The sequence below is a fragment of the Harmonia axyridis genome, chromosome 3 (assembly GCF_914767665.1).
Source record: "Harmonia axyridis chromosome 3, icHarAxyr1.1, whole genome shotgun sequence".
NCBI classification, from domain to species: Eukaryota; Metazoa; Arthropoda; class Insecta; order Coleoptera; family Coccinellidae; genus Harmonia; species Harmonia axyridis.
In genome coordinates, this window is record NC_059503.1 from 36557681 (window position 1) to 36576222 (window position 18542).

At 32.6% G+C, this 18542-nt stretch overlaps 1 protein-coding gene across 1 annotated transcript; it reads left to right on the top strand.

Moving 5' to 3' along the window:
* The first annotated feature begins 5002 nt into the window (after positions 1-5002).
* Positions 5003-5943, top strand: LOC123676289 (probable RNA-binding protein EIF1AD). Its single transcript, XM_045612099.1, has 2 exons — positions 5003-5106; positions 5478-5943. Exon 2 carries the CDS (start codon positions 5480-5482, stop codon positions 5930-5932), a length of 453 nt encoding a protein of 150 aa, XP_045468055.1. The 5' UTR covers positions 5003-5106; positions 5478-5479; the 3' UTR covers positions 5933-5943.
* The last annotated feature ends 12599 nt before the right edge of the window (positions 5944-18542 follow it).

Consider the following 18542-nt stretch of genomic DNA (forward strand, 5'->3'; position numbering starts at 1 on the left):
TTCTGGATCAAACGAGGAAATTTCATAGTAATAGAACCCATCCAAGAAGGTGTTAAAGTGAAGGGTGAAATGACTAGAATTTTGACAAATGAACATATCAAATACTACAAGCAGGACAATATATGGCCCGATTTTGACAATAATAAAAAGCAATCCGAAGGAATTTTCGATAATGATTTACCTATGAAAGCGAATAGTGTGCCGGCTATGATTGAAACGTACAGTGACAGTGACGAATCTGATATTGATTATTCAAATGACTCTGATTGTGATTAAACTGACGAATAATTTTCAATATTGTAAATATATTATAAATTGTAAATAAGAAAATATTTCGAAATAAGTAATTGTATAAATGAGTTTTTAAAATAATAATTTTGATCTTCTTTTTTTATTTTGTTTATTAAGCAAACTGAAAAATAATTTAGTTGTTTTTGCTCACACTATTATTATTTATATTATCAACCTCACAAATCATAAAATATTTTTGTTGAAAAAATCTATATAACGGTGAAACCCAAGTTTGTGTCCTAATAAAAATTCAGTTTTCCGATAATAAATCCCGAAAAAAAAATGTTATCAGTTGCAATTTAATTGAAATAATCCCAGAATGTTTTTTCTCATATTATGTGCCCTATCTGGTCATTCCGTCTGTTCTTGTAGAACAAAAAAAAAAATTTCAAGCAATTCTAAATGAATACAATATCAAAAATTTCTGCGAAATTCTTTCAGTTCTTATTTTTGGTCTACAGACTCGTAAATTTGTTTTCCAACTTAACCACTATAGGGATGAGATAACTTGTTCATTCAGCTTCAATAGTATTTTTTCAAAATTTCGATACGAGCGCTTCTCGCTGATATATCGAACTTTGAATTGAAAAGGACCTTTTTGTTTTCAACCATCAATATCTCACTAATCAATGATTGCACAAAAAATTTAGAGGATGTTTTGAAATCTTGAATGAATTCTCTACAAAACTTAGTTATGGTACTTTCGGAAAAAAATTTTTTTCGTTCTCTACATTAATTTGTAAAGTTGATAGAAAAAGGGCTTTTGGAGGCTTTTCGAATAATCGAGCGCTGAATTGAAAATATCGAAGAAAAAAATCCCAGAGATTTTCAATTCAATCTAAGGAGCGGTTTTTTTTGTTTCATTCGATCCAATTCTCAAGAAATTAAAGGACCACGCATTCTAACCATGTTTGGGAGTCAACAATTATTTTCAAATTTTGCAAATTCGTTTTGAGAACAAACTGGCTTTTTTAGCGTTGTAGGAGTTCTATAGATGAAAACTTGAGATATGCAATTTCTGAAAAGCAAGTAGATCGAAATTTCCTTGGGTATATCAAGTTTATTTTTAATTTAATTTGGTTTCTATCATCAAAATCATGGGATTAAATTACGGAATCGCATTAGAAATGATAATGATATGTTGAATAGATTCATTTGGACTCAATAAATGAAAAAAAAATGAAAAATAAAAAACTTTTTTTTAATTTTCAAAAAAAATATTTCATGAGTTTTGTTATTGTTTTGTTCTGTTATTGATAAGAATACAAAAAAAACTTAAGATTTCGAATCGAAAATCGTGATCCTTTAATTTTTTGAAAATTCCATCAAATGAAACAGAACATGGATTGAATTGAAATTCTCTCAACATTGATGGTTTTTTCGATATTTTCAATTCAGCGCTTGATTATCCAAGAAGCCTCCAAGAGCAATATTTTTATCATTTTTTCAAATTAATGTAGAGAACGAAAAAAAATTTTTTCCGGAAAAACCATAGCTACTTCTTGTAGAGAATTCATTCAAGATTTCAAAACATCCCCTTAATTTTCTGCGCAATCATTGATTGGTGAGATATTGATGGTTAAAGACAAAAAGGCCCTTTTCAATTCAAGGTTCGATATTTCAGCGAGAAGTGCTCGTATCGAAATTTAAAAAACGGAATATTGAAGCTGAATGAACAAGTTATCTCATCCATGTAGTGGTTAAGTTGGAAAAAAAATGTCCAAGAATTAGAACTAGAACAAATATGCGAAAAATTCGCAGATATTTTAGATACTCTATTTATAGGATTGAGCAGTACACGTTGCTTCAATAATTTTTTCATTATGAGATCTCTAAACAATGAACTTCAAGCTTCAAAAAGCTTCTTTTCAAATTGAGATACGACCATTGATACGAATTTTATTTCGATCCTTTAATTTATTCCACTAGTATATATGACGAAAATTATTATCATCAATATAAGAACTTTTTATTTCATAAAAGGTAGTACAACAATAGTGGAAAAGGCGAGTAAATCGCAAAGCGTTGTCTTCCTGCCTATCTGAAATAGTTTTAAAAAAATAAGCCAAAAAAATGCTAAAGACTATATCTGAATATAATAGTATCGAAATAAATTATGCTCCATGAGGAGCTAAAATCGCTCTATTCGCAGCTCCCTTATCCACCTCTTTGTGGGTCCTCTCGGAAATTTAACGAAAAATCACTTAATATATTAGACTAAAATTGTATGGAAAAAAAATGTTCTCTGAGGAATGAAAATAGCACAATTTGCAGTTCCCAGATTCACCTTTTTGTGGGCCCCCTCAGAAATATATCGAAAAAAATATTAAATATAATGGACTATAATTGTTTTGAAAAAAAATATGCTCTCTGAGGAATAAAATATCTTAATTTGCAGCGCCCTTATCCACCTCTTTGTGGGTCCTCTCGGAAATATATCAAAAAAATAATAATATATAACTGTATAATAGTTTCGAATAAAATATGCTCTTTGTTTTAGGATTGAAAATAGTTCAATTTGCTGTTTCTGGATCCACTTTTTTGTAGGCCCTCTCAGCAATATATCAGAAAAAATACTGAATATATTAGTCTACAATTTTTTCGACAAAAAATGTGCGGTATGAGGAATAAAAAAATAGCTCAATTTTCAGAGCACGGATCCTCTTTTTTGTGGGTTCTTTATTGTAAGACGCCGATAGCTATGACATTTTGAAGTGCGCTGATAAGGCTAGGTACAGCAATTCTTCTTCTTCTTCAAGTGCCATATCCGCGGCGGATGTCGGCAACCATCATAGCTATCTTGACTTTGGAGACAGCGGTTCTAAAGAGATGTTTTGAGATGCATCCAAACCACTCTCTCAGATTTCTCAGCCATGAGATTCGTCTTCTTCCTACGCCTCTTTTGCCTTCTATTTTCCCCTGCATTATTAATCGTAACATATTGTACTTCTCGCCTCGCATTATGTGTCCCAAATATTGTAACTTTCTCTCCTTGATGGTACGTTCAACTTCTTTTTCTCTACCGATTCTTCTTAGCACCTCGATGTTGGTGATACGATCCTTCCACGAAACTCTCAGAATTCTTCGGTAGGTCCACATCTCGAAAGAGTTAAGACGCCTCATTGCATCTGCATTTAGCGTCCATGCTTCCACCCCATAATAGAGCACACTGTGTACATAGCATTTTGCCAATCGCAGTTTGAGATGCAATGTCAGATCTTTGCTGCACAGGACTTTTTTCATTCTTATAAAGTTGGAACGAGCTTTTTCTATTCTAGTTTTTATTTCTGCGGTATAGTCATTGTTTTCTGTTATAAGTGTTCCTAAGTAAGTGTATCTTTTTACTCTTTCGACCTGCTGACCTCCAACCAGCAGCATTTCGTTTGTGTCATTGTTCTTGCTGATTTTCATGAACTTGGTTTTTTTGACATTAAGAGAAAGTCCGTACTTCCCGCTACATCTTAATATCTTGTCCATAACTCTCTCTAAATCCTTCAGACATTCAGCTATTATTACGGTATCGTCAGCATATCTGATGTTGTTGATCAAGACTCCATTCACCTTTATACCAGCTGTCTCACCTTCCAAGGCTTCTAGTATAATTTGCTCCGAGTACGCATTAAACAACAAGGGCGACAGTATGCAACCTTGCCTGACTCCTCTCTTTATTTCCACTTCCTCAGATCTTTCCTGCCCATTTTTTACTGTGGCCCGTTGGTTGTAATACAGATTTGAAATTAATCTTACATCTTGTTTGTCCAGGTTTTTGTTCTTAAGAAGGTCTATAAGTTGGTCGTGTTTTACCTTATCAAAAGCTTTATTATAGTCTATAAAGCAGATATAGAGGTCGCGATTAACATCCAGGCATCTCTGAGTCAACACATTGAGAGAAAACAATGCCTCTCTTGTGCCAACCCCATTTCGGAAGCCAAATTGACTCTCACTTATATCCAGTTCTAGTTTGGAACGTATTCTGGTATGTATAATTTTAAGGAGAATTTTTAATGTATGTGACATTAAGCTTATGGTTCGGTAGTCGCTGCATTCTCTGGCATTAACTTTTTTCGGTAGACATATGAATGTTGATGTTAACATTTCCTTTGGTATAATTCCTGTATTGTAAATTGTGTTGTATAAACTCACCAAAATATCTATGTTTTTGTCGTTAATTAATTTAAGTAACTCACTTGGTATCTCGTCTGGGCCTGCAGATTTCTTATTTTTCATGGATTCCAGTGCATGTTCAACCTCGCACTTAGTTATTTCAGGTCCCACATCTCCATCTTGATGTTCTGAAGGGGTATTTTCCATTCTCTGGTCATAAAATAATTCCTCTATGTATTCCTTCCATCGCCCTAGTTTTTGTTCAGTTTCCATTATGATATTTCCTTCTTTGTCGAGGAGTATATTTGAAGTATTTCTTTTATTCATTCCCGCGAGCTCTTTGACCTTCTTGTTTAGATTGAAGTTGTCATACTTGTTTTGTAAATCTTCTATCTAGAAGATTACAGCAATTAGGCACCATCAATTTCAAACTCATTACTTGAATATATTTTAAGTTTACCTGGCTTTATTTCCGATTCTGAACAATAACATCAAATTAGTATTTGTAATTACTATGACATGACCAATTGTTTATGAATAATCAAGCAGGGAGGTTTGGTATAATGTTCAGGTCCCAAAAAAATTTAGTCAGTTTACAGCATACTTTGAAAGAGTAACTACAACCAAGTGAAAACTAACAGAAGTGAAAAATATTTATATAGTAGTCGAGGCTTTAGGATCTTCGGAATCGGTTTTACGAGAAAACAGCAGGTACGTACCTTAACATTTACTTCAAAAAGGCTATTGATTTCTGTAACAAATAAAATTGTTGATAGGACTGGATCTGGAAATTTAAATTCATTAAAAAATAATTTCCGTACTTTAGGAGCTTAAGGTATAATTAGTGGGTTTTTCATCGGAGGGAAAAGGCTATTGTGAAAGGAGTTCTCATAAACTCCCAAGTATCATCTTTGTTTTTTTGTTTATTACGTTGAATAAGAGCGATAATTATTTGTTGTGAGGATTGATTTTTTCAATTTTGATTAAACTTTAATTCTAATTTCTCCGTATTTAGTATTTTGAACAGTAATTATCTCATTATCATTGGGAAATGTTATTAATTAAAACCATTTTTTTCGCAGATATGTCACGAGCAACTAAAAGAAAGCACGTCCTTAGAGAGATAGACGACTACTCCCCACCAACAAAGAACCAACAAATAGTGAAAGTCGTTGCAAGCAAAGGGAATAATCTTCATGAAGTGGAGACGGCTGATAAAAGCAGGTTCCTGGTGTCGATGCCGATGAAATTCAGGAAGTTTTTCTGGATCAAACGAGGAAATTTCATAGTAATAGAACCCATCCAAGAAGGTGTTAAAGTGAAGGGTGAAATGACTAGAATTTTGACAAATGAACATATCAAATACTACAAGCAGGACAATATATGGCCCGATTTCGACAATAATAAAAAGCAATCCGAAGGAATTTTCGATAATGATTTACCTATGAAAGCGAATAGTGTGCCGGCTATGATTGAAACGTACAGTGACAGTGACGAATCTGATATTGATTATTCAAATGACTCTGATTGTGATTAAACTGACGAATAATTTTCAATATTGTAAATATATTATAAATTGTAAATAAGAAATAATTTTGGAATACGTAACTTGTATAAATGACTTTTTAATATACTAATTTTAATCTTTCTTTTCATTTTCTTTATAAAGCAATCAGAAAAATAATTCTGTTGACACCATTATTTATGATATTATCAACCCCACATATCATAAAATCGTAATGATGAAAATATATGTATATAACGAAGGAAAAGTAGATATTGTTCAAACAGGCGAGAAAAATATTTGGTAAATCTGTATGGACTCATAATGGTGTAGTCAACCGTGATGTGAAAGGTTAAATGACGGTAATAAACTGTCAACAGGAACTGAAAAATGTTCCATTTTTGTTTGGTTAATTCTTTTCATTTCCATTATTGATGCTTCATTGAATAGGAAATATTGGAATTACTCAATAATTCAAAAATTCAATTTGGGATTATCATCTTTTTCAAGGGAATATATGTTTATATATATATATTTGCATGAAAGACAAGCTTTAATTCCGGAAAGAGTAACTCTTCGAGCGGAAATCGTCATACATACATAACATCTAAATTATATCACAAAATTTCTTGGAAAATTTATATGAATATAAGCGCTTTAAAACTTCTGAGTTCAAGTCAGTTTTTCCTCTTCATTAAAATGATGAATGACTTAATTCTGTTGCTATATGATATATGAAGGAAATTGTAAAATCATTCGATAATTTGTTTTTGAAATATATGGTCACGAAATGAAAGAATGAAATTATTAATTTCCATCGATTATGTGAAACTTCAAACAAAAATACGATTCAAGAAAAATTTGAGCTCATCTAGGAAGCCAAAGCATCTCGGTTACAAATTAATTTTAATAATAAAATAAATTTGTAACCGAGTTGAAATATTTGAAAAAGTTGCTTTGGCTTTCTAGATGAGCTCAAATTAGATAATAAAAATATACATACCTATTTCGAACGCTTCATGGGAACGATCCTTCTTCGTCCCCAAACGAATTGAAACGTATCCAAGACAAGAAAACCTCGTGACATCACCACATTCATATATTGAAAAGCACGCTGGAGAAACAAGAATGTGACCCAATAAAACTTCAGTTCGCCGATGATAAGTCCCGAAAAAGAATGTTATTAGTTGCAATTTTATTCAAATGATCTCAGAATGTTTTGTCTCTAATTATGTGCCCAATCTGGTCATCTTGTAGAACCAAATAGTTTTTTTGTTTTAAAAATAACCATTTTATTTCAAATATTCGAATATAATCACACCTTGTCCAAAATTGTTACGATAGTTGTTCTACGATATCGCCCTGATTAATTATAAAGTTGTTTCGATGCTCTTATTTTACTACTTATTAAAATATAGCTGTTAAAGTTTTATTAAATGTGGTCCAAACATCAATTTATGAATGGCAATAAAAACATTTCGATTTTTTTCTGTACCTATACTAATTAGTTGATTTCATGAATCTAATATAATTAATTAATAAATTGGCTTATATAAAGATGGGTCATAAATATTGCGGTTGTTGTTTTTATATAATTGGCAATAATAATTGATCGACGTACCTACTGCTAAATTTTTTTCGATATCTTCTGCGAACGCATAATAACTCGACTTCCGTGGGATTTAGTCGAATGGCGCAATCACTATATTCAGAATTAGTAGGGGAAATGCGGACAAAATGAACCTTTAATTTTTTTCAAAATTGCGCCGTATAAATCGGGTTTTAGAGAGATTCAGGAATCCTGCGAAGAAATTGACATCCTACTGTCCGTTTCACTGGTGCAATAGCCACAAATGTGTTTTGGCCGGTTGAATTTTTGTTCAGTTGTCTGGAGAGTGCCGTGACAATATTCGTTGTATATTGAATGTTTTCCTGTTATTACGGTTATGACGTAATAATATGTATAATATGAATATTGGCTTTGTTTTGGAATTGTGCTTCAATATCAAAAAAAGTATGTATTGGACAAAATGACATACTATACCGATGGACAAAACGACAGAGTATGTCATTTTGTCCGATACATAAGAAGAAAATATATTTTTTGAAATAATATGGAATTTTATAGATTGATTTTCACGTGGAACTAATTAGCTCATTTCCATGTTATTTTGTACAAAGTTTGCATGCACTAGATATACGTAATAGAACATGAAATTTCTGGTATATATCTTGTAAAAAAAACTAAACCGTTTATAATTGAGAAAAAAAATGAGGATGATGATGAGTGCCCTTGCATTAATTGCAGTGACGTTTTTTTCGTTTCAAACCTGGTGAACAGTGACTACGTTACATTCAGTGTTTTCAATGACTCATACATCGTTTGCTACTGTCTCGAAAAGAACAAAAACGTTGATTTGCGAATTTTGCATTTGAATGTTATGTATGTCGTTATCTTCATTACTAGTGTCAGTGTGTCATTTTGTCCTTTGTATACGGACAAAACGGATTTTGTTGAAAGTCAAAATAATTTTTATCTTTTATTTTTCAGTTCAATTCAATTTTCAGCTTATAATACTTAAAAACAATTAACCAAAGTTAGTATTTAGTACCAAAGTGGGAGTATTATTGAAATAACTAAAAATGTATAATTGAAAAACTAAACAGTATGTCATTTTGACCGCATTTCCCCTACCATTGTTCCAAATAGGATTATTATGAATAATTGATTAGGTACGTTGTAATTAAGCATAACAAGGAGTTCATAGCCCGGCTTTGGCGGTTTTGCGATAAAAAATAGGGGTATTTTATTCTTGGTTGGACTGTCGAAAAAGTGAGAATATTTATAGGGAGAGCAATTGACCTCTATATTTGATCTTGCAATCCAGGGCCGGCGTTATGCCGCCACTCACGAAGCGAAAGTCGTATCAAGAATATGTCGGAAACTATAAATGTTATCAGCTAATTTGAAATGAAATTAGCTAAAATATCAGTTGTTATACTGAAGGGGTTTTCCAAAAAGAGCTGTCATTTTGATATTAAAGAAAACGAGTATATTTTAAGAGAAATTAATGAATGTTTATTTCAATGTAGAGGAAGATTTGTCAATAACGATGGAAAACGATATCGACCAAATAGAAATTTACATCTACTCTTTCATTCTGTAATTTTCCTTCGGAATATTCTACTAGTTCCCCATGGGCTTTATTTTTGATATTCCATCGACAGGTTGTCTGCCTAAATATTTCGATGAAACCTATCAAAAATTCTTTCATTTTGCACAAGAATTTGGTAGATACGCTACGAAGTTCCGACGGTACCTGATAAATTGCCAGCTGTCTGTGATCATCTGAAATCCGATCCGGATACTCAATAAAATAACCTCTCGATTGGCAGGTTTCGACGGCAGCAAGGGATGGCATTATGGCAGACTAGCTACCATTTCGACGCAAGCTTCTTGGTCGCCTGCTACCAAACGCTCGAAAAAACGCTTCGTGAATGGCGGGCATTAGAGGTGAAACAGTGAAAGCGACTGTTTCAGGCGCCTCTTTTCGATAGGCAGCAATTTAGCCCAGTTTGTGGCCGCCCTTTCATATTTCTGGAAAAATATAATCTTGAATCTTAAAAACAACATGAGGTTGGTCAGCTTTGCTGCGTTCATCAATATTCCCTCCAAACCGTCTTTACTAAGCCACCTGTTCAATAAATAACATTTGGCAACTCAACCAATATAAGCATCATTGCCTAATTGAATGAGTTATGGAATGTATTTCACAAAGACGAAAAACAACACTTCGAATCACGTGGAAGTAGTTTACACATTCAACATATGAAAAATTCCTACGATTCTGAATTCAAAACTAGTTACTGATAAATGCTAAATGTTTTCAGCGGAACATATATTTTTAATCTCATTTAGTTCGAAGCTTTGCATGCCTTACCGCCCTATGTATCTTGTGGTGTGATAGGTAATCTTTAATCGATCATATGTGATCGATTGTGAATGTGTGTATCAGATATATTACTTACGCATTGTTCATCGGCGTCGAAGAAATCCAGAAATTTATTGTAGGTAAAAATGTCCGAAAAAAAAAAGAAACCCAGTAGAAACGACTTTAGAAAGGAAACGATTAACAAAATCGCTAGAGAAATAAAAAATGGCGAATTATATCGAGGCAGGTGATGTTTTTTTTTTAGGGGGTAGGGGGGGGGTTTATTGATACTTTTTCAGCAGGGGCGCCAAAAAATTCTTTGCTTCAGGCACCAAAATTGTCCGCGCCGGACCTGGTGCAGTCGTATAATTTTTATGGATGTTTTCAAATCAGGTGTTCTCATAACGTTTCGAAGTACGTACGACGAAACTTTGTAAGGGAAATTCTGAAAAATACCAATTTCGGCTTTTTTTCAAAGCTCCATCAAAACAAGAAATGTCTTTATCAAAGTCCGTTGTTTTATTAATTCGAGGTCGTAGATTGCGAATATGAAATGAATAGTTCCCTACGGTCCGTATTTTGACGACATATCCTAATTATTCGAGAATTTCTCAAAAATTCTGACCTACTTTGAATAGCTGTATCTCCTTAAAAAATGATCCTAGGCAATAAAATTGTTGATTTTTACAAGAAGATTGATCTTTTGCTAATACATTGGTGTAACCTTTAATCATCTACTACGAATAGTTTGGAAAATATGATTTGATGAATTTTCACGTTTTCAAACCGCCATAGCTCGAAATATATATTTTTTTTTTAATATCTGATTACATATTCTGAATCTACGCCCTTAAATCAGCTGAAACTTTGGTGGAAATAGGAGAAAATTCAATTTCAATTCAAACTTCTTTTTTCAATTTAAATATTCATTTGTAGGACCAAAATTTTGAAGGCTTTTTCGCCCTATGATTTTGGATAACAGCAGAAAACGCTGCAATGGGCCATTGCAAATGTTGGAGAATATTTCAACCTCAGAGTATAGAATAACAGGAGGGAGCATAACGTCCCAAAACTGATGAACAGAAGGGCTAGCTAGTACATTGAACATAATATAGCTTTTATTTACGAATTGAATAAGCAAAAATTATCAGCAATTATGTACTAAAATGAAATAATGAATAAATCTGGTTGATGAGGATTTATTCAAACTTCACATATACGATTCTATATTGAATTTTGAAGTTTCATCTCATATATCATTTTCTCAAGGACATCAAAGAATCTAAGAAATAGGTAAGATGGATGATAATAATAGGTAACATTATTTTATCAATAAATTAGAAATTGAGCAATTAAAATCATCCCTAATAAGTAGGTATTTAGTATTGATTAGATGGAAAGCACAAAAGAACTAATGTTTGTATGATATTGATATGTAATTAATAAAAGGCACCAGGAAACTAAGTTGAAAAGCTAGAAAAAGGAATAAGAGTAGCCCCGAATCATCCACATGGTGAAACCCCAAAATCGATAAAATAAGCTCATAAGGAAGAAAACTAGAAATAGCTGAATGAACTAGGCCAAGTGCTGAAGAACGTTAAGTTTAGAGACACCATAGACTATTCAGCATGAAAGATGCTAAACTGCTTACGGCTTGAAAAAACTGTAATTCGACTAGTGCACGAAGTAGGTTTGATGGCATATTCGAAACTCTAAAAATCCGAAACGCTGAAATAGAAGCCATAATTAACTATATAACAATGAAGAGAATATATAAGAACAGAACACTATCCAAAAATATGGAAAACTGCAAAAATTACTTTGTCCAATAAGCCAGGGAAGACGGAAAATTCCCACAAATATATACAGGCCAATTAGTCCACTGCCAGCCCTTAGAAAATAGTTGATAGAATCATGGCAAATAAACTAAGCGATGAAACGGAAGCACTGAATCTGATATCACCTGAGCAATTTGGATTCAGAGAACTACTGAAGCTTATCAAATATGGTACAGAACAGATCCGTCACATGACTAGTGATAGCTATTAGATGCTGAGGGAGCATTCAATCTAGTTTGCGACGGAGGAATTGCCACAAGATGAAGATGGCAGGCTAAACTATCAAAACTTGTGAGAGAATAAGACTGGGGGTGGAGAGACAGAAATTGCTACGTCAAAATAGGAGACCCAGTGTTTACCAATATAATAGAAGCAGAAGTGCTTCAAGTCTCATTTCTAGTACCTATACTTCACAACATCTGCTTACGATATCTGAAAAATCCAAGAATGATACATGAATAGCAGTCAGATATCGATGAAAAGACCTCATATAGAGAATAATGCAAGAAGTGCTTGTGTTAGATGATATGTAAAATGTACGAATGGTTCATTAAATGAAAAATTTATGAAAAGAGCCAGGCCATTCCCGTATACAGAAAGAAAGAGTTGATATCAACACATATATCTTTATTGTGATAGAAGTGATTGAATTGAAATATTATAGGTATATGTATAGCACTAGATAGACTTATGTGCAGGGTGATTGTTTATATTTTACTCAATAGCTATCCCGGTTAATATTGGTCCTACAAAAACGTTTGAATTGTCAAATATGATGTATTTTAATGGGGGATTGCAACAAAGCATTATAAACATAACAATTTTATGTGAACTGGTATTTTTTAAATGGAACACCCTGTATTTTAGTTTTCTGATCGGTAGAGCTCTTTCTTCTGATTTTAAATATATATACTTTATCAAGGTTATCTTCGTCAGTTTTTGAAAAATATTGATTTTTTCGTCTAAATCTAAGATAGCTGTAGAACGCCACATGACAATGCTGCAGTTTCTTTATAACATTTCTTTATAAAATTTATTGTTGAAAATTCATTGTTTGAATTTATTGAAAATTTATTGTTGAAGATTTACCTACTGAAAATTTATGGTTGCGAAAATTCAATGAAAATTCATTGAAAATCTACTGTTGAAATTTGTCTATTACCTAAACATGTTAAGAAACTTAATATGGCAACAAAACGAAACATGAGCTCATAGTATGTTAGCCGTTAGCTCAATGCAAATTATAATATGTGGATTGTCAGAAACGGAACCATTCTCTGACCTAACAGTCCCGACCTAACTCCATTGCATCCTTTTTTATGGGAATATATATTTATGGACCGTCACCAAAATATTGAAGATATTCAAATCATAATAAACGAAGAAATTGATATTCTCAACAACAAACCAGACATATTAAAGAGAAACTTAATACAAAGATATCGATTGCATATAGAAGTAAATAAGGGCCATTTCAAACACTCAATTTAAAATTGAGTTGATAAATAAATAAAACAAATATCACTTATTTTTATTATCCACTGCTACTTTGATATAAATAAATCGCAGCATTGTTATGTGGCGTTCTACAGCTACCATAGCTTCAGGTGATAACATCTATATTTTTCGGCAACTGACAAAATTACCTGAAATAGTTATTGAGTGAATAAACAATCAACATGTACATGAAAAAAGATACAAAATACTCAATGGACAAAACAAACTCAACAATGAGCAGATGATAGAAATCGTGAAAGAGTTATGAACAAAAAACATTCAAAAGGTTAATATGAAATAGATACCCGCAACCTTAAAAAATAGCAGGTTATAGGTTTAGTGAAGTATATCGTGTTCTTGAAACAGAAGTCCCACAAAATCCAAGGTATAATCGCAATGATTTGGTGTTCTCCTGAACAATTTGATCTGCAAAGTAGTCAGAATGTCGCGTTATGTAGTAGGGTTCACAAAACTTTTACATGCATGGTGATTTATAAATTTTTTTTTGGATTTCATCTTATTTTTGTCCCCAACATAATTTTCATACTACAATGATGTAGTCGATTAGAGTTTTGTGATCCCTGCTGTGGGACTGTTGATTTTGTTTCAATAAAATTATGCTAGAATAAAATATTTTCTGGAGGATATAGGTACCTATATACATATAAAATACAGTCAGACATGAGATAGCATACCAAAACTGACGTGATAATTTTTTTAAAAGGTCAATATACTAGCAAATTTCTAACTGTCAACAAGTTGGATTATTATCGAGGTGAGGCTTTATTTATTACTCGAAGAGTAACTAGAACCGTTGGCAACACAAAAAGGTCAATTGGTTAATTGTTATACGATGGGATAAAAACAGAAATATCTTGGCTATGATTCCTATTCGATAATAGATAAAACATTTCGATTGAATGGTTTTACTTTTAATTACATAATAAATGTTAGGATTAATTCCAGATAAAATTCAGAAATCCTTCGACAATTTGAATGATTACTTTTCGGAATTCATATAATAGTAAATTTGAAAAAGAAATTTTTTTCCCGGAAACTTTGAAAGTATGTAACTCCGATAAAGGTAAAATTTGTGTTAGGCCGACAGTGTTTATTAGCCCAGCTTGAGAATCAAATACGTCAATTTGAAGGGATAAATTTCGAATATGAAGTGAAAAAATACTCTATCAATAAAAATGGCATTCCTATACGTTGTCCTTTGAAAATTAATTGAGAAAAGTACTCATGTGAAGTCGGCAGATTTGAGCTCTCTTCATTCATTCACCAATTGTGATCTTGGAAATCTTATTTTCAGTTCAAAAGAGAAAAGAGTGATATCACATTTGCACATGCACAACACACTCCGTATCTATATTCAGAAGACATTTCTGTGAAACCATTTATGTCCCAAATCGAATATCCATAACAAATTTCATCAAAATATAAGACCACAAGAATGTGACATATTGAGGTCTTGGGAATTTCACATTATAGTATATGTATATGTATAGTGCATATTCGGTTGAATTGCTTTTCCTTCGAAAGCATTTATTTCTACTTCTTCCCCCATCGAAATCAAACCAATCTAGTACTTACAAGAGGGGTCTATAGCGTTTCAGCGATTAATTTTTTTGGAATGAAAAAAAAAAAGAATAAGAACATTAAAGAATAATTATATGCATACATAACTTTCCGAATAAACATTTATTTTTTTATGAATTTTCACATGAAAGTAATATACAAGAGTCGTGTCAAAGCCTGAAAATGCGGTTCTTCTAGAATTAGAATATTTTTCATACAACTGCTATGAAAAGTAGCGTATTCTTCATAGCTCACTCAATTTCAAAACTATATATTGCTCATACTGTGGGAAATATTATTTCTCACGGCACTTTTCCCAGACCTCGTTTGGTAGACCAATGAAATTGGGCTTTTGAGTCGTTTCTATGGAAACGCAATAAATTAGCACATACCTTCAACGAAGGCCATTTTGATTTGAATCAAGTCCATTACTTGATTTATTGAAATTTGTGCAGTTCTAGGAAAAGCATAGTGTGCAACATGTGGAGAAAGTCCTTTTCTCGCTCGTGTGTTTGCGGCACTCGCCTTTCAGGCTCCTGCCACAAACTTCTACATTCGCGATAAAGTTGGACTTTTCCCACTTGTTGCACAATATACTATTGAATTCTTGCATGTGGTAAAAAAGTGAGGTAAATCAGAGGAACATTTGAAACTGGTTTACTCAGCTTGAAAAGTGGTGGGATCTAAAAAACGCTGAGGGAATAGGAGTAAGTAGTTGAACTTTGGCAGATCACGAATAAACCCTTAATGGAAAATGCAAAATGCAAAATCAGAAATAATGCAAAAATAAGTAAACTTTGGTTCGTAAATCGTAGGAGGACATTTTAAATTTTATACCTACGGTTGGTTCCAAGTAATATGTATGAACTCTGTGAGCGTGATGATATCAATCCTTATTCCCCTCATTATCAATTATACATATAAGTATCCTTTTCATTTTCTTCATGGATGACGATAGTGTATCAAAAATTATCATTATTCAATACTTTCCATATAAAAAAGAATACTCTCTCTCTAAATTAGTTGATATCCTTTTGATCTTTTTGATCTGGTTGAAATATGTCTGTTCAAGTAATAAAATTTCAGAATCGTTTCTTGCCAACACTTAAAAAAACCTGCACCTTTCAATGATCTCGATGAAAATTTTCCCAAATACCTCGTTCCCTCAACTCGTAAAACAGAGAACAGTCTGATGAATCCCAGACCATTAATTACGTCCCAGAAAAAAGCCAAACATGTGGAAAAAGAGTTCATTCAATAAATAAGGTCGCCCTTATAAACTTCACATCTTTTGATGTTCCAGACCGGGCTCTGAAGGAAATTTATTGGAACAACGTTGTGAATTCAAGACTGTTTGTATAGGCAGTTGATTTATTGGAGTCGGAAGAGGCAGCGTGCCACTGGTTGAAAGATGCTCAGTAGAAAGGCGGGTTTTATTTTTGGACCGCCCGTACAGTCTTGGGTAAAAGTGTTGGATGCGTTCTACAACACGAATCCACTTACATGAGCATTATGAAAAAGGTTTGAACTAAATAGGTACACTTGGTGGCATAAGGAATAACTGCAAATTCTATATTGCAGTTTATGATAGTGACAGGGGCATCATGAATAGTACCATTATTCTAAAACAAGTTGCAGAATGGCTCCTCTTCTAACACAAATGCGAAATTCGAAAACGAGCAACGAAGGAACGAATTTTCGAACGCATGAGTGTTGGAATTGCCTTCTGCAATGAGTATTTATTAGACGATTTTTTCTCTATTTCAGTCAAGATCTATGAAATATTGTCGAAATTCAATGTAAAATTCAGATTATACATCCTAGTGACATTTGTATTGTATCTTGGCAGTTGGTGTGACTGTTACGAAAATTGACAGATTACGGAATTTGAATTGGAATCGTACGTTTCGATTTTGAAGTGATTTAGGTATGATAAGGCATTAAATTCGTGAATTATGTCTGACGAACTCGATTTAACATCACCAGAATTTGGAGAAATTGCGATAATGTCGCAAATCATTTCACTAAATACAAATTATATTACATAGACAATTGACGTGTGTTGAATTTTGATAGGATTGGAAGTCTGGGTAGACAACCACAAAACGAAAAATATAACTGAAAACAATGCTGTAATGAGTTCATTACAGTACTGTTATTAGAACTATAATGAACTCACAACTATACTGAAATAGAGAAAAATATTTCATTTTTTTGATCATGAAGTAGGTACCTACTTGTTTATTTTATAAAACATAGTTTAATGGATGATTTTGTTTTGAAACATGAGTACCTACCATACAAAACGTAATAATTTGGGATATCCTCGACACAGACTATAACGTTATATGAAAATAGTCCAAAATATATGGCATTTAATGTATAAGGAACAGTATACCTATTTGAAGGAATATTTTGGGCTGGGTTAATGTCTTTAAGTCTTTGAATATAGTGAGTAGGTAGATAATATGTGCTTGTTAGGAAGAGTTGATTTTTGGTTTTCTGTTTTCTTTCTTTTTTGTTATATCATGTATTGACACCATTTCCACTCAATTTGTGAATTTCATAATATTATATTTGGAAATAAAGATTATTATAATTATTATTATTTCGATTCATAACCTCGATAGATCATATTAATAATAAGATTTTTCAAACAAACTTTGAAGCTTTCGTAGGGTGGTTTTCGGATAACTCAGAGACAGTACTTTTTGCTAAAAGGGGGTTTCCATGCTTGGAATTCTCTGCCGGAACAAGTGATATCAGCACACACCACGAACACCAATACCTTCAAGAACTGGCTGAAATATTCATTTGTAGATTCAGTTTTAATTTCATCTTTTCATTGTGTTTCTTTTTTAATTTGAGCACTATAGGATTAGTCCTCTGCTCTTTCTTCTGTATTATAATGAATAAATAATAGTATTACCTAAACTTCAGTGAAACAACTTGAATAGATTGCAAGAGAAGCTGTTGGTTGAACAGATTTTTCCCTGTGATTATTTTATTCTATACATTCGAAAGATTACCTGCAGTGTAACAATTTTAGGATTAGATGAGTATGAAATATTTTTCCTTGAATGATCATTATTCTCGATATAGGTACATACAAACACTTTTCTTTTGAATATTCACTCTCCTTTTATTTTCAGTAGCTGAGTTTTTGCTGAGGTTTTCGTAAACATTTTACTTTAGAAGTTGAGGACTAGTATAGTTATGATTTGAAGGAACCAAAGATACCGAAAAGGAATTGACACCTAGAGTATTTTAATTAATATTCTTCAGAATAAAGGAAAATTTAAGTTTCAATCCAGAACCAAAGAGAAAACTCTTTATGGGGAAATAAAAATATGCCGAACAAAATCCTTTTTGAGCGTTTCACTGTTCCATTAGGTGGACTGTATGAGAGAAATATTATCAATTGGCGAAAATATCGAAATCACACCTTGACTTCAAAAAATTTCAAATCCTGAAAAGGTATTTAAAATCCTTTTTCAAGAAAATAACGCCCAGAGAACGAATTGAAACACGCTTGTACTGTACAGACCCTGACGCCTATTTGCACGGTTTCCACCATGAATATATATACTGCTCCACAAGAGTTAGGGATATCGTATTCAATCGTTTTGAAAAGTATGTAATCTTCGACAAAATCATTGTAAAATCATTTGAGACTCAATAACAACTTGAATCGATCCAATAAAAATCAGTATGAGACATTTCGTCAATCTGGTCGCCTTTTATCTGAAGTTTGGTTGTTTGCATATGCTTCATGAATGTTCTTATTTTGAAATG